At 36.6% G+C, this 19880-nt stretch overlaps 1 protein-coding gene across 3 annotated transcripts; it reads right to left on the reverse strand.

The window, feature by feature from the left end:
• Positions 1-2520: 2520 nt before the first annotated feature.
• GLT8D2 (glycosyltransferase 8 domain containing 2) lies at positions 2521-17545 on the reverse strand. Of its 3 annotated transcripts, XM_072401157.1 has the most exons (11): positions 17284-17545; positions 15723-15776; positions 11822-11863; positions 11633-11725; positions 10147-10321; positions 9521-9638; positions 8168-8252; positions 6835-6947; positions 5956-6122; positions 4791-4903; positions 2521-3811 (listed from the first exon to the last, which is right to left on the reverse strand). In XM_072401157.1, the coding sequence occupies exons 3-11, from the start codon at positions 11838-11840 to the stop codon at positions 3645-3647; spliced, it is 1050 nt and encodes a 349-aa protein (XP_072257258.1). In that variant the 5' UTR covers positions 11841-11863; positions 15723-15776; positions 17284-17545; the 3' UTR covers positions 2521-3644. The 3 variants fall into 3 exon arrangements, with proteins under 3 accessions (XP_072257258.1, XP_072257259.1, XP_072257257.1); XM_072401158.1 differs by lacking the exon at positions 15723-15776 and having other exon boundaries at positions 10147-10318; XM_072401156.1 differs by lacking the exon at positions 15723-15776.
• Between the last annotated feature and the right edge of the window lie 2335 nt (positions 17546-19880).

The following is a 19880-nucleotide window of genomic DNA, read 5'->3' on the forward strand; positions in this document are numbered from 1 at the left end:
TTTTTTTATCAAAAAATTTTATTTATGCGAGTACTATTTATTGTTGGCAAGAAAAAATTTTGCGGCTCTTTAAAAACTTTGAAATTTTGTAAATTGTAATTTTTGGCTCTTTCGACTCAAAAGGTTGCTGACCCCTGCCCTAGGCTGCTGGTTGTGTACAATGTGCTCTGACCTTGAAGAAGGGAAAGCCCTAATCACCAAAATGAAGTGACTATATTTTGTCATCTTAGTAAAGCAAGCCTTCAACTGACTGGAGTTTCCAAGACTTCTTTCTCTAGATCTTAAACTAAAGTTTGTTGTGTAACAGCATTGGCAAATGAGACCAACTGAAGTCAGAAGAAATGAGCAAAAGATACTACCCTATAATAATGACTAAGAAAAGACATTGGTGAAAAGAGATTTATTTCTGTAATCAAAGTGATTTGCTGGTTAAGTTATGAATAACTTGTAGTACTGGAGAAAATATTCTCCAGGCTTGTGGGAAGACACTGACTTGGGGTGTTGCAGAAGGGGGAGATTAAAGACTATGATGCTTTAAATAAACGTCTTGATACTCTAATCCTACATTGTTTTATACTGTTTACTCTGTCTAGAAGCATTTTAATTGCGTTGCTTCCAATTGTTTTGATTAATCAATTTTTTTGCTTTTCTATGTTTTTGTACCTTACACTTGGGTCAAAACTGTACTTTTATTTCTCGACTTCTTTTAGGGGTTTGCCAGAACTACCTTATTATATACTGCAAGATATAGGGAGGATACTCTAATCTTTGTTCTTATAGGCAGGACTTTGCTTCCTCTTATCAGAGCCTTTAGCAAGGGGACCCTGATCAAAGCTATAATCGTCAAATAATTAGTAATGTGCAGGTTTCTATAAAAAGATTTTTACTTGCTCTAATACTGTCCAAAGGCTCTGAAAGGTAACAAAATTCAGCAGGTTAATCAAGAATCATCCAACCCTAATAAAGTGGCCAATGATGATTCAGCACCAAATCTACACAAGCAGATTTAAATGGTTGGCAACCGCTACGGTCCCCCGGACCGCTCAATTTACCGGCTTCAGACCACGCATGCGCCATGGTCCTGACCAGAGCCGTGGACATCCGGCTGGCAACCGCTGGTCTAGTTTGTAATCCTAATCTGTTTGAAGACAAAGCAGAGCTTCTTGCTTTTAGGCTTCAAGCCCTTGTTTGTAAAAGATGTCACTGTAACTCAGTACAGAACACAAAATCATAGCTTTACATCTTTTTTCACTGATGACTACTCATTGTGTTATTGCCATGACATCAATGGACCCTTTAACAGTTTGTCACACGAGCATGTTGCTTCTAAATAGCATTTGTGTATTGATTCCTTGCAAAGAAGCTTTGCCAGTCCTAGTGCATAATGGCAATTCAAACAAGTGTACCAATTGCTCATTCTGTTCATTTAAAGGAGTCAAATGACAACCTGAAGATAATGCTTGAAGCAATCCAGTAAAAAAAAACACAAGTGGAACATCGGTGATCTAAAAGTCATTGGCATATTCATGGGAAGGCAAGCAGGATTCACAAATTACCTCTGTTTCCTTTGCTTCTGAGACAGCCAAGCTACTGTGGAATATTATATCAGGCATGTCTGGCAGCTAAAACATACTATGGGCCAGCAAGAAGAAATGTCAAATTTCTGCATCTGGTTCATCCACATAAAGCATTTCTGGCACACTTCTATATCAAGCCAGGCTTGATGAAGAACCTTGTAAGGACCATGGATAAAGTGAACCCACATGGGTTTTAGTACCTTGTTGAGAAATGTAAAAACATAAGCACTACGAGAAAGATAATTATAGATGCACAGATCAAGTATGTTTTTCAGTATGAATCTTTAAAATAATCCCTCTCAACAGCCGCCTAACAGTTTGGGAGGCAGTCGAGTAGTTCTGGGTATCCGTAAGTCCCGTGCATACAAGGAAAGAGTTCAAAATCTGCTTGATTCATATCAGATACTGGACTCTTGCATGTAATTGAAAATACACTTCTTGCACTCCCATCGGTATTTTCCAGAAAATCTCGTCGCAAGGAGAACATTTTCATCAGGTCAATGGAGAATTGCTACCAAGGTTTGTGGAATATGAGTATGATGGCTTACTAATGCTAGACGTTATACCGTGACGATCCAGGCACAAGCATACACAAGAAAATCATACTCTAGAGCTCTATTTATACATTATTCCTCCTGCAATTTGCTGACAAATGGTCGAATGTCTCCAGGTTTATCCTTTCAGTTCCTAATAAAAATAATGACTCCTTCTGCCATCTAGTGGCCAATCTCACAAGTGCACAGGTGTCAAAATAGGAAATGCTATCTGTAAAAATTACAGATAATTATTGCAAACATTTTTAACGAATCTACAGGCATTTGACGGGAATAATTTAAAAATATGTTTTTGAAGAAACAGTGGTAGCTGACTGGACCTTTCGGTGTATCTATCCATACTGAAATTTTTACTTCAATGGTGCTTTAGTTGAAAATACATGCAAGCACACTGTAAACTTACATTTATTCATTCTCTTTACATTTAGTCATAAACAGAAGGCAAATCTGAAATCAGCATGAAAACTGATTTAGAAAAGTGTTGCTGCCTCTGAATATTACCTTGTGACATTTAGGGCTGAATATTAAATTTCTTATTTAGGCTTTCTACATTTAACAATTTTCATAGAGGCCCTGTACAACTTATTCCTCCACTATCCTTCACAGTTTTTTTTATATATTTTTATTTACCACCATTGAATTTTCCTTTAATACACATTAGCAGTTAGAAGTAACTACCTAAAAAGAAGAGTGGAAAGCAGCCCTTAGAGATGTCTGCATTTATTTTACATGGTTTCTTCTAAAGGAGCCTTAATGACTTCATATAAGCAAAAGAAAATTTTTGCTTCAATGTTAAGCCCTGTTACTGCCATCCCTGCCTCCCGGAACATGATGTGGGCTCTTACTAACAAATGTTGAGGGCACATTATAGAGCTTAGCTTCTGAGCTGGTCAGGATCTGTGTAATTAAGCTCCTTAGGTTTTGGGGCTCTTTGGGTACTCATAAGATTGATTTTTACTGATTCTTTTTTCCCCAGAGGTTTATCAATAGGTTCACACTAGACTGAATCTGTTAGCTTAAACATAGTGTGTGAAATAACATTGCCGTTAAAGGTTACTGTGCATAGGAAGGACCCAGGTAGTTTATAGAACCTAGATCTCTCTCTCTCATGTATATAATTAGGTCCTATGATTTGCCTTACATCCATCAAATACCAGAACATGTATTGGCCATTAAGGTATTATTTGGAGAGAAGTATAGGCCCTTTATACCATTCTGTAAGTACAAAAGGACAGATGTAAAAATTAGCACAGGAACTTGTAAGTTCTAAAACTAAACTTCAATAGTTATGTTTGTTTATACACTTTGGTGGACTGTTCAATGAACTATTCTGAAAGTGTGGGCTGTACCATTGTCTTGATGATATGATGATGTTGTTTTCAGCCAGCACACTAAAAAGTTATAGAAGTATAGGAGGTCAGTAAAGTCCCACTCATGGTTTACTTTAAGAAGAGTTATTCTGTACTGTTATCAACAATATGCCATGTATTAAACAGCTTTAAGTAAATTAGCTCTAGGTCACCCGAATCTGAAACTTTCCTGTGGGGTCTGGAATGAACCATTTTTGCCATAGTTTGCCATGTGAACTAGAGATCTGCCAGGGCTTGTATCTTCCATTCCAGTGAAGCAGCTTGGCATCTTTAAGGACACTCTGGGAAATATGATCATCTGGACTCCACCCTGCAAAAAAAATAAATCACAAGTGATTTTTAGGCTGATATTTTTAAGAACATCAGGAAATTCATAAAGTAATCTTTCTGTTCATGCACATTTGTCAATACGTTTGTATGCGACAAACCTAACTAGCTCCTGTCCTCCAACTTCCTTTCCCACGTGCCATATTTTAAAAATGTATTTCATTATTTTTAAATTAATACCTAACTGCATGGATTTGTGTTTGGAGTGGAGAGCTTTAAGTGGAAGCTTTACATTCATGTAATGTACATACCTAGCAAAGATATGAGCAAGTATTGTGTGTAATTTGACTCGGATCAAGCTTAAAAGAAAGACACTGAACCACTCACACAAGCAAAAAAGAAGATTCCTGCGGGAAGTTAGTGATTAGGAAACATCTGCTTTGGGAAGGGTTATTAAAGCTGTCATATCATACTGACACTTCTTATAGAGGAAAAAGATCCATCCCTGGCTATGTGGCAAGTAGCGAATGCTAGAATATAACTGCAAAATCTGCTATTGTTTGCTTTTTAAAATAAAAAAAAATATGCTGTTATCTTCATCCTTGTTTCCTTTATTCTGCTCTTAATGTTTGCAGTTACATCTATAGAAATGACAATCAATTGTTCCTGATTTATGCAATTTGCCACTAGATGTCTCCCAGCTGCAAAATATCTAAGGATTTATCAATCCTGGCACAAATAAAAATCAAATGAACCTTATAAATAAAACTTATGCAGTAAAACTAAAAACCAGCATGGGTTCTGATGAAGAATTTTCAGGATAAAAAAATAATACAGATGAAAGTCAGCTACAACTATTCTAACTTTCTATTTACCAGTATCATGTTTAAAGACCATGTGGGTAAAAAGTAAGCCATGTAAAACAATTAGCTAATTGGTCTGAATTATTTTTGAATATTATTGTAATCAGTATTGTTTATCAGAATAAACTCCTGAATAATGAAATGACATAATATACTCACCCAAATGTCGGATGTGCCAGTTTGGAGAGATAGAGGAATATTTATCATGGAAGACAATAAGCATGGGAGGAGTAGCTACACCTCCTCCAACATTGCTGCTGTATAGGTTCTCTCTGCAAGACAGTAAGGGGTTGTTCAGAACTGACTATTTAGCAGACATTCACTAAACATTAACTGCGTAAAAATATGTATTTGTTACAAAACATGACTAGGTTATCAGTATGCTCAAATTGACCCAGAGAGGGGCAACGTCATTCTTCTCTCTGGAGCCTGTATTGTTCATGCAACAGTTTTTGCCATGAAAAATAATGGCCTGCCTATATCCCTGCAAGGGCAGGGGGTAAAATTAGAGTGCAAAGATATAATTTTACCTGAATTTTAATGAACTTTGAATAAGTTTGCCTTTAAACAGATAACACAAGATGCCTGGTAATAATTTTTTTTACCAGAAAACCCTCCTTTTTGTGTGAAAGTAATAACACTTCTGGTATCAGGATTCAGCCATATTAAGCCACTGCCATTCTCCAATCCAGTGAGTGTGTCTTTACTGATCACTGATTCACTCTCAGCAGACAGGGAATGGCATCTGGTAGGTCTACTGATAGGTAGGCTCTCATTTAAGGGCTTGTTCTGTTAGGTTATTGTTTAGCTTATTGGTGTGACTTGTGCTGTTTTTTTCTAATGACCTTCATTGCTAAATTTGCCTATCCTAAAACTGCTGCAACATATTTCTTACGTACATGTTAGGTCCCTGCTATGATTTTAATACTTGACTCTGATTATGCCTTTGATTGACACCATTGGATATGCTTCCAACTAAGTCCCACCTATTTGCACTTTCTATATCTGTCTAGTTTTGGCTACTTTCATGTTTTCACAAACCTCTGGCTCAGTGTCACTGTTCAATCCAACCTATAGATAGCTGGTCTGCCACTAGCCAGAGTTAGCTCCATGAGGTTACAGACACCCTGCCTTATAATCTGATCTATATTATATAGTTGACACTAGAGTAATTTTTACTAGTGTGTTCTAAATATTTATGTATTGATAGTTTCCTGTAATGTTCATCACATACTCGTACATTTAAAAAAATTATATTTTTAGGAATTATAATTTGTGAGCTGAAGCAAAACAATGGATATTGAGCATGAACTAAGTTTCTTACTCCACATTCTTCTTCATCCATTTTTCCAGTTTTTTCGTGATTTGCTGTTGCCTCCATTCAGTCAAGTTGGCTACAAATACTCCTGGGTTAAATGAACAAGTATTTGGACTTATGCCCATCTTCTGAATAGTTTTCTTCCTGTAGTCAAGAAATCCCATGAAGGTGTTCTGCAGTGAAGACATGTAACTAGTGAGCACTGTGCTATGGTTTATATATACAAAAACATACGGTGCCAAAGAAGAAGCAGCTAAACACTGGTTGTACAGTCATGTGAAAATTAATGAATTCCCATGATAATTGTTGCATTTCCAACATATGAATAAGCAAACTTTAGATCTTCATACAAACAATGCTTACATTTAAAAGGTAATATACTTGAAAAATAAGACACATATACAACTGTTATGATGTATTAATTCTCATATCTAAAAAAAATGCTGATGGCAATAAAAAAAACATTATATGGAAAAAGTGAGTACAGTAAGTACTGTACATTTACTATGACTTCAATCATAAAAAATTAAAGCCAGGTATTCCAGATCAAGGGCTCCATTTATAAAACAGACAAATCAGACAATCCCTTGTTAGAATTTTTGATGGTCCACGTGCTTCAATGTTAGTAACTGATTCCACACCAGGATATGTCCGAGGAAACTTCCCCCAAGCTCGGTCTGCGGACCACAGGTTGGGTACAGTTGGTCTCCATGCTATCGTGGCCCAGCTGTCAGACCGGGGCTTGGGGACCCCTGATGTATTACATAAGTGAAGGATTGCTTTATTAGTGGAGGAAATAAATACGTGAATAAGAAGATACCATAGGAAAAATGTGGTATATCTTTTTTTCATAAATTCTGGGAACATAGGACTTTGCCCAAGTACCTGTATTCCAATTTTCATGGCAATGTCTTGTATTGATGGTAAATCACAATCATCAGAAAAAGCAGCAACATGCCCTGGTGATATGTTGGTGTTGTACAGTTCTTGGATATCACCTGTGAACAGAAAATACAAAATAGTCTAACATTTAAATTAAGTATTGTAAAGAAATAAGTTAAATCAATACCAAAAAATTGGGGTGGAATGGTTGTTTATTTTTTTTAGATAAAAGAGATCTGCACAATATAATTAAAATTACTTAAAGTGTTACCTTAGCAATAAAAACATTTTCCTCTACAGTATTTGATAATTATATAAGATGGCTCTTTTACAATGCTATATAACATCACTGGCATTACAAAAAACCCTGCCTTTTTCACTCATCTAAAGCCACTGTCACTTGATGCTTCAGTCCCAAGTCTTTCATCTTCCTCTGTTTATAGGAGGCAGGATCCATCTTTGGGAGTTCACATCACTGCCTGCGTGCTGTGGACTCTTAAAATTGGGTGACCAGTGGCAGGGTACTCTCGGGATTTAGAAGAGGAGATTGCACTAATGATGTCAGAGCAGTCAAGGGACTGTCGGGGAGCAGTTAGTGCACTGACATCTTCTGTGCTAAACTGTTGGTCCCCCGCACCTGCAAACAGCACTGGCAACAGACCTGGATAGCAGATTTAGATGAGTATATCTTGCTTTACAAAGTAAGAAATAAAATGTACAAGGAGTAAAGGGGACCGAGAGGGGATTAATATTTTCCCAGTAATGAGCTTTAGGCAGGAATGGTATATTGCAGAGGGACAGTTTACTTAGCTAAGTGAACTGTCTAAATCCTTAAGTAATTACCCAGTGTGTGCTCTCATATTATATGTAATTGATACAACAATACTGAACCTTGTCCCTTTAGACCTTTTGAACACAATGCAAGGCACTGACATAGTAGTAGTAAATCACTTTATTATTCAATCCATTCTGCAGGGTTTAAAAAACAACTACAAAATTAAATATTTTTTTAAATGTAATTTATTTTCCTGCAATTGTCTAAAGAATTAGACATTTAAAACGCCCCCCCCCCCAAATATAATTTATTGTTATGTAATATATATAGTTAGACCTTGCATCTTATCTTAGTTTATTTGGTGACTGCATTAGGTTTATCATTTATTTTTACCTGGTGATTATTACATTTTGTTTTTTTGGACACCAGGAGTAGAGGAGACAATTAAAATTAGGTGATTTATGACAGCCTAATAAACTGGTATATTTAATATTTTCTTGAATAATAAATAGGAAAATATTTACATGCTAATATATTGTTATTTAAAATAAACCTACCTACCCAATACAATGATATCATCATCTAGATAAATGACTTTCTCATGTTCCTGGATGAGCAGCGGTAGGTAGAAACGTACAAAGTTTAGCTTTGTGAATAAAACAGATAATGGAAATATTTAAAAACAATCCATAAACAATAATATAATAAAACAGCAAGTAATATTACAGAAGTTACAGAGATATTAAAGAGTTTACAAAGATGTAAAAGTTTCCTGCAATGGAAGCCTCTGAATACTTTAACAGTGGTTAGTGAACCCAAACTCAGCTGTCCTGAAGTATTACAGCCTTCAACTGAACCTTCACATTTGAGAGACTGCTGCATCTGTAGGATGCCTAGCCCCCTACTTTCAATAGGCCTTATTTATCTAAGCTCTCCAAGGCTGGAGAATATACACTTTCACCAGTGAAATAAGTGAGTAGCTAGTAGTCTAAAGTAAGTTAGTCTAATTATAAGTCTAAACTCCCCCCTCTATTCTTGCACATTATATTCTCTTCTTGTAGCTGCAGGGCGAGAAGGGAAGGGGATTAGTAAACATTGTCCCTTAAGTAAGAGATGTAAGTCTTCTGGGGCTGCTAACATTAAATTCATGATCAGCAACAGCCTCAGTGCTTTTGGATGGACTCAAGAAGGGTGTTTATAGGCAAATAACATCCAAAAATACAATAAATGTGCATAATATCTTTAGGATTAGGAAACAACTAAATTATTAATGATAACTAGCCTATATCAAAATGTAATGATTCAGAAAGTTTCTGCAGGTTACATAAAGAAACACAGAGTAACCATATATTCATCTACTCTCTGTCTTCCTACCGGTATGTAGAAATGTAAAACAAAAGGCTGGGGAAAGTCTAGTATAGTCAACTGGCAAGACAAAACCTTACTTTATGACATAGATAGTATTTTACTTTAGGATTTACCTCCCATGTAAAGATACCTTCTTTTTGTATTGAGTGCCTAGTGCATAGCCAAGTTTCAGTGATCAGTCCTAAAATAATTTGCACATCACATGAGTCTTTAATAAATATAAACAGTGACTGTCATGTATACTGCTGAAGTATTTTGTGGCCAAGGGTGATTTATCAGAAAAGAGCATGAGCCCATTCTCAGATTTGATCAATATACACTGCTTTTCTCCATGTCACTTTGACCTGCCAGTGATTTGTGGCACAAATATTTCAGTTTATGGTATAGTTTGTTTGCAACACAATGGCATTACAGCACTATGTATTGATGTGATATTTTAAAAGAAGGCAAAATAATAAAAATGTTGAGAGTTTATAATAAATATATATATATGGTTCTGTCTAATAAATCATTAGTGTGGTATTCACACTTGGTATATCCACTTACTGGTTGAAGAAGCTCTGGGAAAGCTGTATCAGGGCGAAGTTTTCCTTTAAGAACTGCAGGATTAAATTCTATAATTTTAAACCTAATATCAGACAGCCGAGTGCCTTGAATCCATTTCCTGAAACACAATATTTTGTCACAAAAAAAAAAAAAAAAACAAGCATAAAACCAAGATGGACCAAATTATTCAGACTACATCAGGATCAATTTATAAAACAATCAGTCAGTGTCAGTTAAAACACATGGACATAAAAGATGCTAAATGTGAAATACACTACTTTATACATGTGCCCCATTCTGTATGACGATATTAGCTAAGGTGCTTGGGATCCAAGTTTCCTTGACAAACACAGGAGAAGAAGAAGACTCCACACAGTAAAATTTAAAATTTAAAGTGTATAAACAGTAAAGCATCTTTTGGGATACAGTGGGCTGTTACTGCATAAGAAAAGTTTGCTGTCCTCTGTAGCAGCCATTACATTTTCCATTTGGATTCTAAGCTTCAGTAGTAAACTGGCATGTGGGACCCGGTTGCTAAGGAAACATTAGTACTTTGCAGTTGGGATATGCACAAAGCATCTGTCTCGGTTTATTTATTTTACAACATGGGATGGATAAGTACTCACTTGATATGAACTAAACTGTTTCGTAGACCAATAATATAAAAGAGCACATTGGCATTAGTGTTGCTGTATATGCTATTGATTGCAGCAACAGTGCCGCCCATTCGGCCCGGAGGTGCACAAATTAAAACAGGAATTACATCTTCTTCTTCCTCTTCTATTCCTGCTGGAAGATCTGCTGGAAATATACCGGAGTTTACATTAAAGAAACCCAAGCCTACAACAATTTTGAAATTTTTAAAAATATCCAAGTAAAATAATGAATGGCACTTATTGTTTTGGATATAGTATAGAAGAATTAGACTCTCTTTCAAGTTTTTGCTTTAGTCTGTGTACTGTCACCATTGGCATGAAAACATGAAAGTGAAGGGAAGTAAAAAAATTTAGAAGTTTCCTATAAAAATGTGTTACTGGGACAGCTGTCTAGCAGTGGAATTCCTTTCATTTTGGGAGATTTCCTCTTCTTCCTGTTGCATTTCTGGGACAGGAGGTGAGGGGATTTTTCCAAAATGATACACAGCAAAATAATATAAATTAATATTTAATCAATATTAAATTTAAATCAAATATAAAAACCTTCTCTGCTTTATCCAAAACTCAAAAAAAAAGTTTTGTCTGTTTTTCATACATTTTATTTCCTGCAGTGGGAGAGTAGCTAATATATCAAGAGACAAAATGTTGCACAATTTTTGAAAAATATATATTTTTACAGATCTTAGAATTAAGCATTGAGAACAGTCATGTGCCTACTTTTTAGGAACACTGTACATTGAGATACGTAAGTTGCAGATAGCTACTGATATTAAGATTTTAAGTAAAACTTTTTAAAACCATTTCTTGAAATATACAGCAATCTGACCACATGTCATCAGCCTGCATGGTGTTGTCCTTCAATTGGCTTTTGGGCGGCTCCTCTAATAAGCCTGATAAGCAGCACAATATCCTTATGATGGGGTGTACACAGAAATACTGAAGCTTTTTGTGGAGCAGAGGGTTAGAGTTGTCACCCTGTAAAAGGAAGTGTTGTTACCGACAGATTCTCCTTATCATTTGCTGAAAATGGTGTTCAGTAACGAATCATACCAAACAAACTGAAAAACTTTCAGTTTACTTTAAAAGGTTCATATTTTTTGGCTAATGGTTTACATTTATATTCATATAATCTTCTTTCTTTTAATTAAAAGGATTTTAATTTATTATCCTTTGTATTAGGATATTAGGTAAGTTATCTTAAGTAAAATTGTTGCACAATAAATGCCCTGGGAAATGCATACAGTCTTTTAGAGCCATGGCCTCCCTTTGCTGCCGAGTCTAATACCTGCAATGCATTGCCTACACATAACCCTTTCTGCTTTTACTGCTACATTTCACAAATTCTGTTCAGAGTACCCACACAGTTTAGCACCTATGTAAACTAATAAAAGAGACCTATCCTATAAAACCAAATACTGTACAATCTGTGGCAGAAAAGTAACATAGATTGTTTTACCTTCATCTTTGGGGATAGCAGGCACCTTGTAGATAGTGCTATACCATATGCCACAAATTGTCAACAAAAGTAGAAGCAGTAGTATATGATTAACTGAAAAATAAACAGAAATTGTGTTACATAAACAACAAAAACATAGTTTGTTTAAATAGATACATTTATAAAGGTTAATAATAACCACCTACTTACTTTTCCTTAAAATAGCCATAAAGTTGAAGGCTGTAGAAGCACCTACAAAACATAAAGTGCATTTAAAAAGAATACAGTGGATATTTTCATATATAACCTAAAATTAAAAAAAAGACAGGCCTCAATAGAAACAGATTGTTTGGAATTCTAATGTTGCCTGTAGACAATGAACAGGATTGTCTTGCCTTAATTTTTGGCTGAATTGGGATATTCCTAGTAAATTGGCACCCCAGGTTCGAATAATCTTAATGCCTATATTCATCAGACAACTTAGATTTTTTCAGGATGTTTGCTATTGATATCTTGTAAGGGTGGATTTCTTCCCACTGGCCAGTAATGTAAGAGGCATTATTTCCACTGACTGCCATGCTAGTGTACTGTTAGCTGTGGATATAGTAAAATATAGCAGGGGTTCCTCCATGTTAAAAAGTTTGAGAAAGGGTGATTTAGAGTGAAAGTTCCTAAATCACAAATGCATTATCTCTACCTAATTTCTATGGCCAGGCTTAGTGACATGTACTAAAGTTTTGTAACAATAACTAATATTATACTTCCTCACAGTGAAAAAAAACTTTATATACCAACTCTGCTGATTCTTTATCTATTTACTACATTCTTGTTTCTGCTATTATCTCTCTTAAGCAGTAAATAATTAAGAATTCTCAGTTTTCCATTAAATGTTCTTACTCTAAATGTAATGTCTAAAAATCACAGTTGGAAATCTGGGTTCTCCATTAGCGAAGGGTAAGCTATGATTTGATATAACTTTAAAACAACCTAAAAAAACTACAGTGCTAATAGTAGGTTATAATAAATGAATTCTTCCTAATTTAGTACATTTGGTAATATGCAATGGGAATAGATCTAATTCCATTTTTCGTTTTTTATTTAGGCTGCTATAGTCATTTTAAGTACACAAACAAATGGCAAAACAAACAGGCATTCTGATACACACATGCATGCATAGTCAGATTGCTGTCAGATATCTAGGGCCAGCTATACTGACATGCGCCATGTCTGGTAAAAAGATCTGTTGTTATATTCTCCACAGTCATTGGTTAACTGTCACTTTGCTATAGTCATGTTGGAAGAGGAAGTAACTATTCTTTTTATAAACCTAACTAACCTAACCTTTTACATAAGCTAAGCTAACCTTTTTACATGTCTCCCCATGCACATTTGAGAGATCTGTACAACATCTGTTCATTCCTATTGTCACTTTTATGACTATTGATCATTCCCAATTATTGAGGACAATTATTGAGTATCTGTACAAGGCTATAAAATCCAAAGTTTTGCAATAATGATTATAAAACTGCAGAATTTGATACATGGACAAAATATTCAAAATATGTTTTCTGTGTTCCAATGAATGTTGGCCTACTGATATGTTTTGATAAGAGTGGATAATAAACAGATTATCTGTGGAATACTTCATACCACAAATGAGAACAGCCCGCAGGGAAAAACATATTTCCAGGCTGAAATCGTATATTATACAGATGACTACACCCCTGATATAAGTCACCACAGAGTTAGTGCAATTTATATTAATATTAACACTAAAGAGATGAGGAAAGTGTATGTAAGTGTCCAACTCCTGTGTTGAGTACATAATACATATTAATTGAATGAATGCAAACACTTCATCAGTTTTTTTTAAAGGTTTTAAATAGACTACAGGATACATTTTGAAGCATCAGACTGTGAATCTACAATCCTTATATGATATCCAGCACTATTTTGTATCTGTATTCTTCTATATATTATTGTGTGTTACACATTTTACATCAAAATGACAGTGTCTTTAGAATGGGTGTCCCCTGACTTTGTTATAACTACTTTTGACACTACTCAACACCTCCACATATAGAGGAGCTTGTATCCTGCTTCCCTATAATGGTGCCTAATAACTAGTACTGTCACATGACCATCAAGTGATTTTACTAGAATCACTATTAAAGTCTACTTGTGAGTCCACATCTGTTCTTATTTATCTGTGTAGAAGTAACTTGGACTACTAGTTTTCATAAGTACAAAGACTATTTTGCTGCCTGGTCTGTGTAAATTACTGATAAATGGTGTGTTCTCTGCTGGGAAATAGGCAGAGCAATATTCATGAGCATGGATTCAAATACCTAAAGGGCAACTCTAGTCAAAACAGCTTTTGGTCCATTCACAGCAAAAGTGCACAATAACACTTTGCAGTCAGGGCCAGCATTTAGGAAGGGAGGGGGGCTTCCTCCCTGCCCTTAACATCACCTGCAAATAAACAGATGTACAATTACAGCATCCTGAGCTTGAACTCTGGCCATACAGCAGAGTCTGCCCACCTTCCTCTCTGTAGGAGGACAGAGGCTTGTTGCAGAGGACACCTTTGTAATTGTGTATGTATGTGTACAGGACTTTGTATTTCTTTATGTGTGTGTACAGTACAAATTATAAATTGGATTGTGCAGTAGGGCCCACAGTAATTAAAACAATGGGGCCCTAATTTATGTAAAACAACCCATACACATGGGATGAGCTGAATTACACAAAAGGGGAACAGTCTGCATTTTTTTCTAGCCCAGACACTATTCATTGTGCAGCAGACATGCATTTTTAAGGTGTGTTAGTTTCTGTTCTCACTAAATGGCTTCCAAATAAACTAAAAAGAGGTTCTTTTTCCACTTAAAAAAGTTGGCATCATGCCACCATGTCCCTTCGGCAAAAAGCATTGTTATCTGTCTGATCACTCTTTTACATTTGTCAAAATTGCTGAGCTGCAGGTGCGGAAATACCCAGTACATGCAGGCTTTTCCTGTGGTTGAATGAATTCTTGTGTGCCTGTGTGGAAGTGACATCGAGATTGGAATGAGGAAGAGGAGAAGGAGAAATGATGGCACCCTGGACGGAATGAGGGCAGGAGAGTATCCACTGGGTTTAGTGTGGCTTTACCTCCCCTACTTTAATGAAAATAAAGTATCTTCACTAAAGAGAATTACCATTACTTCTTGTGCCAACAGGGAGTCATAAAAAATCTCCCCAATAGGAAAGATCCCAAATGTCCCTTATTTGTAACATATGTCCTCCTTTTCCTTCCAATTTTCCCTTTTTGGTTGGATGTATTGTCATCCATAACTATGTCTTATGTATTTAACTACCCAATGAGATTTAGTGCACTAAACATTTATTTAACCTCTAAATTAATTATTTTAAAAGGACAATAGTAAAGAGGAGTATTGGTGAAAAGAAAACTCTCTCATATTATTAAAAAAAATTTGCATTTTTATTTTTGCAAGAGAGAGGCGGGGGAAAGGGGGAGTCCTTTATGTCAAAAGGTGTCTTTTTTTCCTATAAAGTTGGCAGGTAAGCAGTAAGGATAGAGATTACAAATGGAAACTTGGCAGAGATTCTTACCCTTCCCTAATTTGTTAAAAAATAGCTGCAGTTGGGCCTTAACTGGCTGTTCCTGCTCAAACAGCCTTTATTAAAAAAAAAACAGTGTAATTACTACATTTGCTATTTTTAGTATAAGCATATGACGCTGTACTTCATATATGAATACATTATTTGCAGGTAGTGACAGTCTGCATTATAAATAATTTCTGCACTGGAGCTAAAGGTGCACAATTTACAAATGCTGTGCATCACTGGAGAGGAAAAACTTTCATCAGTGAAGCTGGGTGATCCAGAAAACCTAGAATGGATGTTTTTAAAGTAGTTTGCTATTTCCTAGCAAATGTTTTGAATCCTGGACCAGATCCATATAAAGGTTTGCTGGATCACCCAGCTTCACTGATGAAAGTGTATCCTGTCCAGCTTTGGAGAGCTTTAATAAATCAGGGCCATGAATCAGTTACAATAACAAAGCACTTTTTTATTGTTCTGTGTCCTCTTTGTAACATAGTTGTATTACCTGTTGATGCTGCCAGTAAATTTGGTATTTTTCAGCTTCTTATAACATGCCAAGCTGTTCAGCAAAAATATAAATTTAAAACCATTAATGCATAAGGAAACATTCTAACTGCCTAACGTGTGTTGGCTCTAGTTAAGTTTAAAATTGTTTTTCACTGGGATGAAGTTCATCTAAAGCCAAATTTACATCTAACCTCCCCTTCTACACAGGTGCTGCTATCCAGGGGTTGCCACATTTATAATGCAGTAACCCGGAAGTGAAAAACCATGTGGTTAGCAGAACACTGCTGTTTGCATGGGAGCTGCACCAAACCACAGGTAAACCACCTTTGCACCTACTTGTGGCTGTGGCACAAATCTTTAACCTAGCCACGCAGCTAAAAGTGACTTGTCACTTTAGAAAATCACACCATGATCTGATGTAGCTGCATTTCAAAAATGGTTCCTATCCTCTCACATTCACTTAAATAGGAGAACCTGGGACCAAGATTGAGCATGTGTCAAAACGCTGTGGCTCACCACGGAATTAAAATAACCATAAGTATAGCTACCCTGAGATAGGAAGTGTGTTATTGGCCAGATAACCAGGTAAAAAATAGAAAACTAATGCAACCACCACATCTAAGATCTGGTACGCTGCAATATATTACATTTTTGTCCTTGAGTTTACATACCCATTAAGTGACTAGGTCTTTCAAGCAAATGCTGCCATACCTGTAGTCTTACTATAATTAGCAGTGAGATGTCATACATTCACCTTTTAGCAATAGGCCCAACTAAAAACCATCATCTGTGGAACTATAAATACCAGCACAGTCTGTCAATAACAATTTTGGTGTGCAGGCTGCAGAAACATGAAGTAACTATATACAAGGTCTGCAAGTATGTGTATATCATATGCATGAACAGATGTCTGTTTGGAAGTATCGAAAGCCACACAATCTCATCTGAAACTGAAAAGCTAGTACTTAATAGGCAAACAAGTGGTAAATATAGAGCAGCAACCCAGGGCACCCAATCACAAATCACTTCTAGGTGATGTGCTGGCAATTAGGTACTGGTTATAAAAGGCATGCATTGTTGAATATTACAAATCCCTGAAGGTAAAAGAAATACTAAAAGTTACTTGTCCATGGTAAGTATAATAAAAGGAAATATGCTTTTAGTAGGTTTTTATCAAAAAGAAGAAGAACCTAATGGGATGTGGTCCACATTCATACCAACTGACGTAGAGTATATCTAAACCTTCCAGTGCTGGAAACCAACCAGCAGACTGTGACAAACTGTGGTTGTTATTTCCTGTGTTAGGAGACCAAAATTAAGAAAATAAGTTTAATTTCCTGTAATCAGGGCTGTTTAAGACCTAACAATATCATTCTTCCTAACGGTCTTTTTGTTCTGCTGTAAGCTATGCTGCTGTTTGCACAAACACTAATTATAATTTATTAATAACTATTGCAGGTTTACATTAAAAGTATGCCATGTCAGCAATAACTTGCAGTCTGCCAGGGTTACCCCTGCTAAGAAAACGCTGGGCATTTTACCAGTTAAGCTTTACATACCAAGGCTGCACTGCTTTTAGGCCAAGTTCTCATCGGACATTTCAAGGGAGTGGGCTAAAGAAAATATCCACGCCAGTCTGTAATTGTTATCGATAAGTCAGGCTGAGAGGTATCTTCATCTGTAAATGGAGGTGTACCAAGACAGAACAAGCATTGATTGCAACCCTGGGCTTTCCTTTGTTCCATCCAGTGTAATAAACTCCTCTGGAAAATGAAATGCTACATTTGCTCACAGAGACAGAAAGAAATGAGTTCCAGATGGGAGCCCTTCCAACATCTGTTCTGCTAAGAGCTTTCTGCTTTCCTGACTAGAAAAAAGAACTCTGCAGCTAGAAACCCAAACAGACTGCACTGTATATATAAATAGCCAGACAGGGGCTGCACACATACACACAAAGATAGAACATCATTTTGTATTTAGTGTATAGAGTAAAATAAATACAATTACCCATTTTGCTTCCTTAAAGGAGCAGCTGTGTGATAGAATTAGGTTCTACATGCTGCCAGTCTATAACTGGGAGTTTACTGACTGGAGGGGAGAGCAGCTTGGTGACTTTATTAGTATGATGCTGCTCCCTCCTTGTCCAATCCATGGTACATCATTGAGAATTCTCTACAGCTTACATGCTAAGGAGCACAAGACTGACAGATTAGTTAGGTATTTATATATATGAGGGGTGACCCAAAAGAAACAGGACAGTCCTCTGTGTGGCTGAAGCGCAAGTGGACGGGCGATTGATTAACCCTCATCCCTCGCCAATTAGTAGCCAGGGGGACTCCTCTGTGAAACGATCCCACTACTCAGGCAGTGATTGTTTATAAACGCTTTTCTTGTTACGCTGTCGAAATATGATGTCAAATTTCACAGAGCAAATAACTTGTTTGAAATTTTGTTTTCTGCTTTGCAAAAGACCAATAGAATCATTAAACATTATTCAGTTGGCTTACAAAGAAAAAACTGCTAGTTGGACGAGAGTTTTCAAATCGTTTTCTCGCTTCAAAAAAGGAAATTTAAGCATGGAGGATCAACCCCGTTCTGGACACCCTTCAAGCAGCAGGAACAATGGGAACAGTTCTTCCATCAAAATGCGCTACACTGAGCTCCATGTCACTCCTGTAGCTTCTGACAACTTGTCAATTGTGTAATGGTGGTCTTCATTGATTTTTTCCTGGATTTTTTAATTGTTCTCAATTTTCAATGCTTCAGTTTGTGTTTTGCCAAGGAGAAACCAAAATTTCAAACAAGTTCTTTGATCCCTGAATTTGACATCACAATTTCAACAGGGTAACGAGAAAAGTGTTAAAAAACAATCTCTGCCCGAAGAGTGGGATTGTTTCACAGAGGAGTCCGCCTGGCTACTAATTGGCGAGGGATAAGGGAACAAGCACTGATCTTAATCAAACACCCTCCAGTCGGAGGACAGTCCTGTTTCTTTTGGGTCCCCCTTCGTGTGTTTGTGTATATATATATATATATATTTATATATATATATATATATATATATATATATATATATAGCTCAGTCCCAATGCCCTCAAAGTCCCTCAACCAGCATGTTGTGCTTTATTATATTTTATACTTGCCTTTTCAATATGTATTTAAACTGATCATGTGATGTGTTGGATCGTCTTTACCTCTTCTGCATCACTAGCATTAGATGTTGAAGGGAGTGTCAGTGATGTTTAAAGCAACATTCTGTGCATCATTACACTGTAAACATAGGGCACAATGGTGATGCCCCCTTATTGTAGGACCATGATGCCCTGCACCTACAAGATCTCCTCAGACTTCCAGGTTAAGCAGTAAGTATTTTAAACACCTGTTGTGGTATATTTTATTATGTTTATACATTTTTCTCCCTTGGGCCAGGCAACTTGTGTTGCCCTGTCCCCCTTCCATGTCAATACCAGTCTTTGACCACGACACACACATTTCCCTAGGGCAAAAAAATGTGATGATGGGCTGAAAACATCCTGAGGCTGCTCATACATGGGTCTCATATAACTTATTACCTATGGGAGTCAGCACAGCCCTGTAGCATTAAATTGAGGTCTAGAGCACTTAGGAATTTCCCTGTACGTTTCTCTAGGGAAGGGAGATAGAGAATGCTCTTTTTTCTCCTTTCAACAAAGTCCAGGGCTTTGGGGAAATGCTGTCTCGCTTCTGGTCTAACGACCAGAACTTTAATACATTTGGGTGCAGCTTTTACACCTGGTGCTCAATGTCCAGGGTATTCAGAGTAATTGACTGCTATTGTTGGGCATGGATATGCTGGATGGTATAGGGCTGGATATTGGATGATAGTTAATAGGAGCTGCATAAGTGTTGAAGGAAATACCAACCCTAGTAGACATGGCACTCTAGGTGACTTCCCATGGCCTAGGGATCAGGACTCATTTCAATGACAGCTGTGATCATTTTTCATAATGTCCCTGACTCTGCTCCTGACTTGCTATATCCATTTGCAGGTGCCTAAAGATATGACAGTCAGCTCCCTATATTATATGACTGTCAGCTCCCTATAGTATAGGACTGTTAGCTCCCTATATGATATGACTGTCAGCTCCCTATAATATATGACTGTCAGCTCCCTATA

This window comes from Pyxicephalus adspersus, chromosome 2, assembly GCF_032062135.1.
Source record: "Pyxicephalus adspersus chromosome 2, UCB_Pads_2.0, whole genome shotgun sequence".
NCBI lineage: Eukaryota > Metazoa > Chordata > Amphibia > Anura > Pyxicephalidae > Pyxicephalus > Pyxicephalus adspersus.